The sequence below is a fragment of the Vigna angularis genome, chromosome 2 (genome assembly GCF_016808095.1).
Source record: "Vigna angularis cultivar LongXiaoDou No.4 chromosome 2, ASM1680809v1, whole genome shotgun sequence".
In the NCBI taxonomy this organism is placed as follows: domain Eukaryota; kingdom Viridiplantae; phylum Streptophyta; class Magnoliopsida; order Fabales; family Fabaceae; genus Vigna; species Vigna angularis.
The window spans coordinates 25,036,460-25,048,160 of record NC_068971.1 but is presented as its reverse complement, the minus strand read 5'-3'; the positions used below and the strand labels follow the sequence as shown (position 1 = coordinate 25,048,160).

The 11,701-nt window shown below is 31.9% G+C and overlaps 1 protein-coding gene across 7 annotated transcripts; it reads right to left on the bottom strand.

Annotated features, from left to right (window-relative positions):
• Positions 1 to 1,073: 1,073 nt before the first annotated feature.
• LOC108329529 (dol-P-Glc:Glc(2)Man(9)GlcNAc(2)-PP-Dol alpha-1,2-glucosyltransferase) lies at positions 1,074 to 7,577 on the bottom strand. 7 transcript variants are annotated; one of them, XM_017563777.2, is made up of 11 exons: positions 7,282 to 7,577; positions 6,373 to 6,461; positions 6,159 to 6,286; positions 5,856 to 6,078; positions 5,662 to 5,750; positions 4,264 to 4,597; positions 3,195 to 3,459; positions 2,902 to 3,039; positions 2,596 to 2,800; positions 1,685 to 1,827; positions 1,074 to 1,603 (listed from the first exon to the last, which is right to left on the bottom strand). In XM_017563777.2, the coding sequence occupies exons 4-11, from the start codon at positions 5,943 to 5,945 to the stop codon at positions 1,344 to 1,346; spliced, it is 1,524 nt and encodes a 507-aa protein (XP_017419266.1). In that variant the 5' UTR covers positions 5,946 to 6,078; positions 6,159 to 6,286; positions 6,373 to 6,461; positions 7,282 to 7,577; the 3' UTR covers positions 1,074 to 1,343. The 7 variants fall into 7 exon arrangements, with proteins under 7 accessions (XP_017419266.1, XP_017419263.1, XP_017419268.1 ...); XM_017563774.2 differs by lacking the exon at positions 6,159 to 6,286 and having other exon boundaries at positions 6,287 to 6,461; XM_017563779.2 differs by lacking the exon at positions 6,159 to 6,286.
• Positions 7,578 to 11,701: the final 4,124 nt, after the last annotated feature.

Below are 11,701 nucleotides of genomic sequence, written 5' to 3'. Positions count from 1 at the left end.
TGAATGGATTTGAGAGAATTTAAAGGTAAATTTTTTGTTGTTTATTTGAGTGGATTTGGAGGTAAGGGTGAGTAGATTTGGAAATAAATTTTTTTAATCTGTCACATCAATCTAATCTTACACTAATTTTCACAAACTTTACTTCCAAATTTACTTTCACCTACCTCCAAATCCACTCAAATAAACAAAAAATATTTACCTTTAAATCCATTCAATCACTCTCCCCCAAATCTATTCAAGTGAATAAAGCCTAAAGGTGAGCAAAGTCTACCCAGACCGAAAGTCAATTCGAGTCAACCCGAATCGAAGTTCGTATCAAGTTGGCTTGGTCCATAGTGTCAACCTACACATGTTACTTGCTATATGGAAAAAAAATATTTATATTCATTAAATATGGGAAAAAATATATTTATATTCATTAAATATGGGAAAAAAATTTATTTCAAAAATGGGATAATTAAACCTACACATGTCCGTTGCTATTTTTAGGGACAACTAACAACTGCTCTATTTCTCAAATAAGATCAAGAGATATGGGATTCAAACCTTATGAATAAGATGTCAGATTCAAAAACCTTATGAATAAAAAGTGGATGAAATAATAGACTTCATTAATGTTGATGAATCAGATTCCGACAAAGATTAATTATGAAGTCAATATGTACTTTAGGTTCATAATATGATTAACAAAATCATACAAGGAATAGGTTTGTATCGAGTATGTATACAACATATCTCTAAGGGTATCCATACTTCTGAGCATACAATCAACCATAAAGGGTAGATGATTAATCTGATCACTCAATATGTAAGACACCATGAACTTCAACCTAAAAAAAATTTAATTTAGTTCTTAAATGAATAAAAATCCCCAGAACTCTGTTCTGATGTTGCGTTTCTTGAAACCACTTGGTTACTAAAATGTAATATTAGAGATCAATTTGATACTAAATCAGAAGTCACTGTTATTAAACTATGACGTTCAGGAGTTAATTTGCAATTTTTAACACATGTTCGGAATCAATTTTTTCATTTCTTTCAATAACTAAATTAACAGTGTCTTGAACATTCCAGGACCAAATTAATCATTTATAACAGTTTCAAATTCACCTATTTAAATTACACAAAAAATAATGAAAGGAACCCTCATAATCAGAAAATTCAACAAGAAAAAATAATTTTTCTTCAAGTAGTTAAAAGGATTATCATATCAACTAAGGAGATTTAAATCCCTCAAAAAGATAACTAAGGAGATTTAAAATTCCACTCTTGTAAAACTGGTGGTAAAAGCCTCCCAAAAAAGTTGGTTTTGCTGTTACAAATATTTTTTTCAATGAATTGAATCACCATATAAACCTTTGAATTCCAGGCTCATGGGCCCAATGGAAAGGCCGAAACAGAAACATGGCCATTGTAAAGATATCGACCCCAATATACAGTATGCCTGTGAGAATCCAACTTTGATCATCACTATTGTCACAGTGAAGCACCAGGAAATAGAATGGTATGGTGTAGTATCTGAACTCTATCAGTGGAGCTGGTACAAGAACAGCTGCAGTGGCCAAGAAGTATGCCAAAACCCATATTTTACTTCTAGTTTTTCCTGTTTGATAAAGGATAGTAGTTATAATCCTACAAGCAGTTCAATAAAACAAGATTTCATAGTATGTCTGTGTACACTAACCCAACATGTGGATGATGGAAAACCATGAACATATATAAACTGGGACCAGAAAGTATTTAATTGACCAGTGAGCCATTATAACTTTCCTCCAAAGATAAAAAGGGTAATGCCGATTATCAGCAAGAAGGTATGGATGAGCTACACTGCAAAGTTGAGACACAAGTGAGCCAAAAAGTTGAAATTACACATATCATACAAAATGCAGTAGAGTTTAGATAAAGGTTTTGTTTGGATAAATTTCTAATGACCCCTCATAAAAGAAAATAAATTAAACTTTTATGGTAAGTTAAAATTAATTTGTACATAATATATATAAGAGTTTTTTCATTACACTACTCTAAAAACTAATTTTGACTATTTCACGCTAATTTTAGCAATGAGAGAAGCTTAAATCATTTTGACTTATTTCTTTTTCGGTAAGTGTTTATTGAAAAATTTACCTAAATAGGGTCATGGTAAAAGATGAGTTAAATTCTTGTAGTAGAGATTTAGAATGAGTTGGGCTTGATGATAAAATGTTGACATTCATGCAACCCAAGTGGAAAAATTATCACATACAACTGCTGGACAAACTTTAGTAAGAGACAACAAACAAAGGGTCCTGAGAATGAGCACATTAAGGACTGGATAAGGAATTAATGAACAGAAGGTTTTCAGTACAAATCATGGTGGGGTGCATTGGTAATAATAAATGCAACAATTTCCTATAAAACTTTCCATTTCTATCTAATTAGCATTCTCTATAAGTAAAAAGAAGTTGGAAAGAGAACTTAAAATTTTACAGTATTGAAGAAAAACTGCAACGGCAGTCTATAAATTCACCACCACCAAAACATGCATTTAATTGTGTTGACAATCAAAAAAACAGATTCTGCTTGATAGTTTACTAAGTCATCTGAGTCTGACATAACCTGAAAAAGTGTACTGAGAGCATGCCAACTACAAGGGCCAGGAACATCTGAAAGAATAGAAGGGCCCTACTCTTCCGAAACATACGAAACAAGTCCACAGCCTGGGTGATAGTGATATGCATAGGAGCCTGAGCCAGTACAGAAACCAAACTAAAATAAAGCATCTGAGAAAAATGTGGGGTAACTGCGTGTGCTTCTTTTGCACCTGCAGTGTCAGTATAGGATATGTGTGAGAAAGAGGGTTTTTGGGGCCCCTAAGGGACCCAAAAAGATCATCACCAGGGAAAACAAGAAAATGAATGTTACCCAGAACAATACTTCCATTCCAATAGACAAATAAAATAAAGGCCACCACCACCATGAGAAATGGGCAAAATGAAATTAGAATCTCCCATTTCAGGTACCATAATGTTAAAAGGATAGCCCATAATTCATCAGCAAAACCTGCAAAATAATATCAATAAAAACCAATCCTATATACTGCAAAAAAGGTAGTCAGAGGATGGGATTAACTTTATTCTATCTACAGTTATTTAGTTATTTTATTTTCTTAGGCTCAAAATAGAACTCATGGTTTTCTTAAACATGTGAAAGCAAACCTGAGTAAGAGGAAGGAGAAGAATCACGTGATGATGAGTGTTCAATAGTATTCCCAGATTTAACAACTTTTCGCTTTCTCAGATTGAAACCCTCTGTATTAGTACCAGTGGCATATTCTAAACCATGCTTGGCAGACACATCTGACTTGATAGATTTTGTATTTTGCTTTCCATGAGTCACAGAAATATTTATGATCCCAGTGCATGCAACAAGAAACACCCATATAATATTTGTTTGTCGAATAAAAACTGCCAATGCTCCAATCTGTATCAATAAACTCGAACGAATTACCAGCACTCTACAAAATAGAATGACAAATATAATCCAGGTATGCTGCTAAAAGTATTTATATATAGGAATTATCCGTAGACCTATTCATTAAAAGTTGTGTCGTACAGCCAAAATTGAAAACCAAGAGACGAAGAATGTGTTTGATTTTTTTTTAGTTTATAAAACAATTTTCAAAAACTAACTTTTAGCGAATAGGAGTGAGGGAAGAGTTGGGGCAGTGTAAGGAAGAACATAAAAAATAGAAAACTACAAGTAGAAAACCAAAACAATTTAGAGATCTTCTGGTTTTTTATATCAAACTAAAAAATTGATACTACTTTTTAAATCAAAGTAAACAAAAATATACAAGAGATATGGGATAACAAAGATCCATTTGAATCAGGAATAGATACAAAAATAGTGATATGAATTAACTTTATAATATTGCTTTTATTTTCTGAAATAAGACCACAATGAAGAAATGATAAAGTAATATTGAACTTAGTCCTGCAATAAGTATACATATATATATGCACGTATGCGTGGTGTATGCGTATATTCCTAGTTAAAAGTACACAGGATCAAAATGAGAAACAAATCGAGTCTTTCCAGTAAATATGTTCAATAGCAACAGAAAATAGGCATCTGTATCTGTAATATGTACACATACGTTCAACTGTTTTAGATGAGACACAAGTTAATAAAATAAAGGAACTTATATAAAAATAATATAAACACAAACAAAAAATTATATCAACTTAAATGTGGTTACAACATTAAAATCAAAATATGCCTTACCAATGCACTAAACCAGTAATTTTTCTTCAAACTTGCTAGATACATAGCCAGCACTGTCGTAACAGCAGCAACATCTGTGTAATAGAGAAAAGTGAAAAACCAGTGAAGGGGGTACAAGGATAGGACCACTGCTTGAAGCATCGCCTTCCTCTTGGTAAGTGTTGGCTTCAAATGAATAATTATGTCGTATAAAATTACACTGCAGACAATTGCTAAGACACCATTAACTGATCGAAGGATTGCCACAGAGCACATGTCAGAAAATGAGGAAATAGCTTGTACAGAGTACAAGGCTGGAAACAAAGAAGCAACATGTGCAAGTGAAAGACAGTACCTGCAAAAGTTTTTCAATTGCAAAGATCAAACTTGACATTTGACACTGCATTATACTTTCAATAATATATCTATGCAGAACTGTTTATGTTTGCTCAATCTAGAGATTTGAAAGACACTTCAAACATTATCTTCTGTTTGTACCAGATAGATAGTGAGAAAGAGTATAGTATACACAAAGTTTTTAATTATTCAAAGTGGCCGAGGTTCAATACTTAAATCATTTGGTTTCACCCATTCAATTAACAGAAAAACTATTGCGTAGCTTTAAGTTAGCTTCCATGAGTATGATTCTCATTTGATAATCATACTACAATTAGATTAAGCAATGCAAGCAACCTGTTATAAATTGCTATATTTGGCCCTTTTATTCACTTGAATACTTGGATGATGCTTCAACCGTGCTTAATCATAATCATTAAGAACAATACCAAGAACAACCTTTCTCTATATTATTGTCAATTGTCACTGCCTACCACTCCAACTAAAGCACAGAAGCAGACCAAAATATTTATAGCTAGGCTTGGAGAATAATAAAAACGTCTCACATTGTCTGGAAAATTTCCATTTTGATTACATATTCATATAACTGCTTCTGTTTAAAATGCACACCAAATACATTAGATGCATTGCAAGAATAAAATTGTCCAACATAAATATTACACTGAAAGTTTCGCATACCCCACGTATTGGTACCTAGTTAATCATTTATGAATGATTTCATGCTTTCTGTTATTCATCCTACAATATGCTTTTTCTACACAATTCCATTCCATATAAATAATTTTATTTATTTTTGTTAATAAAAGTTTGGTAGAGGCAAGGCTGCCCCATTTGAAGGAGAAGGCATGCCACATGCTTCAACAAGGATAAGCTAAAGGAGATTGTTAGCGGTGAGAGCTGAGCCTAAGCCTATCAGGCAAAGTGCTTCAACCAATTGTACTTTTCAAGCTGAAATAACTTCCCTTGGCATAACATATAAGTAGTTGGTATAAGCTACTGGGATCAATTTTTTCCTGAAGATGGGGCCAGAGGCAAAGATACCAAAGATAATAGAGAACATACAGGCCAGGAGGAGTGGTAATCATAGGGTCCCAACTTCCAAAATTTCCCTTGCAGTACTGCTCTGCCTGTGGTATATGAAATATCTCATCCTGCAAATCATGGATCTCAATCATATTGAATGAAGGTAAATTTCTTCAGTATCAATCTAAGTATCAACAACTGTCTGCTCTCCAGTTTAATAAACTTTTTCTTACCATATATGGCTCAGGAACTATGCGATTAACCATTATGGAGGCAGGAATAACACATAAGCTCATTATTGCTGCAAGAGCTAATTTTCCCATTTCCTCCTCTATCTTCAATAATAACAGGACCACAAGAGCAACAATAATTCAAGATGTTAAAAAGCGTATATCATTGCCATGTGCAACAACTATGACTCAGCATGCTCCAGATGAATTCTCACCCTAAAGTTTCCTGAATAACAACACTGAAGAAGTTATATAAATTGTATAATTGATGTAGACATCTTTCTCACGAATATGAAATTGCATTACCAAAGCATGGAATACTACAAAGACAGTTATGCATCCAAGTATCACATAAAAAGCACAATAGGGTGCCTTTTATCTTGACAAAGTTACAAATATGTATATTCCAAAGGTGAAAAAAATTTCTGCGTTACCTGCTAACAAATAGGCATTAAAATCAGCACAATCCCAAAAGTGTCAATTTATAGTCAGGATCAAACTATTCCATTCAATGGCAAACCTTCTATGGAAATTGTAATGCGTTCCTAACTAAGTCACAGTGACAATAGGAAGTATGATTTGCAATCCTTGCTATTGCAGCGGAAGTGACTGCAATTGCAAACACAATGTTAAAAATACTTTATGATGTGAACCACAACTAAAAACTAATAAGTGTTAAAGGAGAAAATCGTATAGGAGAGAAAAGCCGTAGAGTCTAAGTGGGTTGGGTTACATGTGGATGTTAAATCAGCTGATTAAAGAATTGGAAACCATGAAAAGCGCACATGAACAAATAGCTTTGTACATCACCATAATCAGCAGAAACTTCTCAATCACCAGTCTGTAAGTCTTGGACTTGGTCCATTACTTGGCTAATCACAACAGTGCATAAAATAGAAACATATACATAAAGTAAAGAAAATATAATAACCTTATGCAGAACCGATGTATCATCCATGCCATCTAAACACAAGTTTTATTTTAGTTCTCAAGTATTTTTCAACTACAACCTTTATAGCATCTCGTCGTGTCATTGATAAGCATGTTTAACTCTTCCTCTCAAATCATGTTAACCAGTTCATAAATTGATGTCACTCCCACAGAATAACAATAGTTCATAAAAAGAACAAGAACCAGCACATAAATATGATCAGTTCTCACTGCATATTTAAGTTACCACATTCCCCATCTCCCAAATCAATTAACCTAACAAATGGTTTACACTCTCCATTAAAGACTGTATCATCATGCATTCTCCAAAATAACTAAAAAAAAAATACAACTTTTATAATTCACTGGAGTACCCATTTTCCCTCTACAACAAATTTAAAATCCACAAAAGAGTTGCTGCAAAATATAGATGGGAGTGATAAACGGGTCATAACAATGGGAACAAAGAAGAAGCAAATCAAGCTCCAACAAGGCATACCAAAAGGGTACCAAACCAGTATGTGTACATTTGCAGAGAGAAGCGAGTGATGCCGAGGAGCACGCCGAGACCTGCCACGACTGAAAGCTGTGCCAGAGAAAGAGAAAAAGCCCCTTTAAGACAAATTTTGAAGGGGTGAAATTTTTTGATAAAAAGGATTAGCTCAAATAAAAGGTTTCTGAAAGAAAATTGCTGCGCCAAATACTATGCTGTTTGTTCAGTATTCACACTTCTGGGTTTTGGGTCATCTTCACTCTCCATTTGAGGGAACAACATCGCCTTTCGTTTATAGTTTAACTTCGTAACTTATATGAAAAGCACCATTTTCCTTTCAAGTTCATATTAATATTAATTACATTTAAACTCATTTTTAAAATTTAAAACTACAGTAATTATTTTCAGTAAAAATAAACTAATACTTATTCTCTTTATTTTATTTAAATTTGGACTGGTATCAAATATCTGTACAATGATACGTTAATTAATCACATATTTTATATTTATTTATTTTATCTTATAACAATGTCTTTATAAAGCTATAAATTTTTATATTTTAAAAGAAAAATTATATTTGGTTTACAATATTTTTCTGCATTGTTACATACAAGAATAAATACTTCTATTTTCATATTTTAAAATTTTTTATTTTAATTTTCAAATTTTTATTTACTTAATTTATAGCCAATAAAACAAAAATAAGGGATGTGAGTATCTTTTTTATTAAAATATAAAAAATATATTTTAAAATTAGAGTTTGAAAGTGTTATTTAATAAAATTTAAGTAAAACGTAAGTGGATTTTTTTCTAAACAATAGTTTTAGAAGAGATATGCAAGTTAAGTACAGTTGTCAAAACGGGTAATCTGACCCGACCAGATCCACCACGGGTTGGTTACTTAGTGAGCCAACTCAACTCGGCTCATTTATTAGCGAGCCAAAAAAATTCGAATCCGACCCGAGCTACCATGGGTTGGTGGGTTAAATGGGTTGGCTCACTTAGTTAACTTTTTTTCACCCTCTTCTTCTTAGATTCTTATAATATGTTACTTTGATCGATCAAATTGAAACAGTAATAATTGGATTAATTGATAGAAAAGAAAATGAAACAAAAGAAATATATTGTTATATATATATATATATTCTAAGCTATCAAACATAAAATTAGCACAAGATAAGTGTCATGCTTGTAGATAGGTCTAAAAACAAGATAAAAATAAATTATATATTCCTGAATTATCCAATCTATAATATTATCCCTCTATTAAATTGGAGTCTTGAACCATCTTCTTCTTTATCTCCATCTATAATATTATTCAATCTATAATCTTAGGGTTTTATTTTACAGATGGAAACTATTGGAAAGACAACGACGCGAAAAACTTTATTGCTAAAAAATATAGGTAACCCACCACGGGTTCAACCCGTGTGAGCCGGGTTCTTAGTGAGCCGAGTCAAAATTGACTCACATAAAAAATTTTATATTTTTTTCCAACCCAACCCGGCTCAAATTCGTGGTGAAACGGGTTGACTCACGAGTTTCAACCCATCTTGACGAGACTAAAGTTAAGAATACTTGATCAACTAAATTTATCAATTTTCTTAATTACGTTGAATAGTTAACTTAGTCCCATACAGAATAATAAAGGATAAAAACATAAAAGTCTAGAAATTAATTTTGTATTTGGAGACGTATTTCAGTAATTTTAAGAAATTAAAATACATCATATTTAAATTATTTCTAATTTTTTAAATGTTTTTTAATAAAATAATTAAAATATCTTACATTTTAATTTGGACAAAGTAATTAAACTTTTCTTTAAAGATAAAATTTATTTCAAAAATATGTATTTTAAAGTTAAAATTTATAAAAAATATTAATCTTAGTTAAATATTTAAATAATATTTAACAATTTAATTTTTTTCAAGGTGTATAAAGAGAGTATGACTTTCGGTTATTTTTTTTTAATTTTTAATTCTATTATTTTAGTTAAGTTTAATTAAATTTTAAGTCTCTTATAAATTTAATTCTTTTTAAATATATCCTTATTAAAAAAATTGGCTTATTGATTTTTCACAAATTCAAAAACTTTTTTTCAATTAAGTATATGCATGTTAGATGTTTGTCTAAGAAGTAATGATGTGACTATTCATAGGTAATTTGGTTGATGTCTTTGACTTCATGTTTAGTTTTTGTCTAATGTAGTTTTATAAATTTACTCTTTTCTAATTTTATAATTTTATAATTTTATAATTTTATAATTTTATAATTTTATAATAATATGATTTTATAATTTTATAGTTTTATAATTTTCTAATTTTACAAATTTATAATTTCATAATTGTATAACTTTATAATTTATTAATTTTAGAATTTTAGAATTTTGTATTATATAATATAACATCTCATTTTAATAGTTTTAATGCTGCTACGAAAATATCACATATTTAATAAACAAAAACAGTTAACTAAAAGAAAACATATAAAGTATCATTATAGTCATTCAAACCTAATAATAACATCAAATTTTAAATAACACCAAATTTTATATATAATGAGTCTCTAAAACCAAGAGTTCCTGTACATAGACTAACTATTATAAAATAGTTTTTCGGAACTCCAAATATACATAATAACAAATCCTACTATTTATACATCGTCATCTATTTACACCAATCAAATAATCATGACAAAAGAGAAACACAAACAAAGATACAAACAAATCAGAAGGGTAAGTTAACTTTTACAAATAAACAATTAGAGTTTAGTTCAAATGTTCAACCATACATAAGAATTGCATTCTCAATTCAAACCAAAATATAAACAGATTTATAACACTTAGACTTGATCATCCTAATACGTGTAATGATTCATACTATGGCAAGTTTTGCACTTGTAGTGGTGAAAAAACTTGCCCACCCAAGCTACCACTCGAGGTTAGTTCGTCGACCACCTATGGCCAAAGAATAAAATCATAGACCTGGACCTTCTCCTACTCCTCACCATATAATCCTCTTTCTCTACTTCAGATGGAATGATCATTGAAGTGTCAAGATAACTTCCAAGAGTAAGTCCCTACATCAATACATAACACTAGTGAACGCCACCATGGAGTCTGACCACGAGGTCCATGGAATTACGCCAAACATAGATACCATATCAATAACCAAAAATCATTATCACTCTCATATTATACTTGAAATAACATCATGCGCACCACCATATTCATCAACCATAAGCATATACAATACCCACCAATATAATTAATTTGTATAAAGCATCCTAAACAAATCAACTTTTTGAAAGTACATAAAACTTAAAAGGAAAACCCAAAACAGTTGCATAATACTTTATTAGTGCCCAACGAGTAAGTCAATCGCCTAACAAATTAAGAGAAACAAAGGTCCACACTTGCATTAGAGAAGGGCTCTCAATGCAACTTCTTATCGCGCAACGCCCGTCAAACAAATAACACAACCTCAGTGGCCCAAAGTGTTCCCTCAATGCTTAAAACACAGAGAGCTCACTGTCTTCACAATGCTTAACGTTCAAACTAGTCGCTCAGCGCCCTAGAGTCCAGTAGCTCTCTAACTTTGTGATGCTCAATTCCACGCCATGCCTTTGACAATGCTAATTCTTACCATTATCTAAGGTTCACTTTAGAACAAAATCAGCTCCTCTTTAGCTTATTACTTGCTTAAATCCTCTCTTTTATCTTGTTTTAGTGTTTATTTATATTTTGGGCTACATTGGTATAAATTAATCACTAATCCTCTTATTTTGTAGCTAATATTGTGCTTGGAAGAACCTCCACCAATGTATAGAGCTTAACGAGCCACAAAATCAAGCAAATCTACAAAAAAATGGGAGAAAGAAGCAATTTTGTCAGAATTTGGCGCTTAGGCTCCCTAATCTCATGTCTGGGCGCCCCTCTAGGGGCATTGAGCGCTATTTGCTTCAGAAACTTCACACCCGGGCGCCCTTGTAAGGGCTCTGAGCGCCATCCAGTTCGCAAAATTGGCGCCTGGGCGCCCATCCAGGCCGTTGAGCCTCACTTTCGCTGATGTGGTAGATTGAGCTTATTTAACCGTAAAATGCAAAGAGGTTTGAGTCTTTGGTGGTTTGGAGGCACAATTTCACTTAGAAGAGAGATTGGAGGGCTGCTAGGGTTTGTGGGAACACTCCATTCTTCCTTTTTGGGTTCTTCTTCTTCTTCCATGACCATTTTGTAAGCTTAAAGGCTCTCCATGGAAATGGAAAGCCAAACCCATCTTGTTGGGGGATAGATGTATATTTGTTGAATGATTTGAATATATATATATATATATATATATATATATATATATATATATATATATATATATATGCATTTTCTACCAATTGCTAGTATTCTTGTTTCCATTCTTAAACCTTGCATGTACTA

Bases quoted from the DNA above. Each gene is read 5' to 3' on its own strand.
- LOC108329529 (XM_017563774.2), bottom strand. From the start codon at position 5,945: ATGGGAAAATTAGCTCTTGCAGCAATAATGAGCTTATGTGTTATTCCT. The intron at 5,751-5,855 runs GTAAGAAAAAGT...CATGATTTGCAG, and splicing joins TAGTTCCTGAGCCATATATG to GATGAGATATTTCATATACC. The intron at 4,598-5,661 runs GTATGTTCTCTA...AAACTTTTGCAG, and splicing joins ATTACCACTCCTCCTGGCCT to GTACTGTCTTTCACTTGCAC.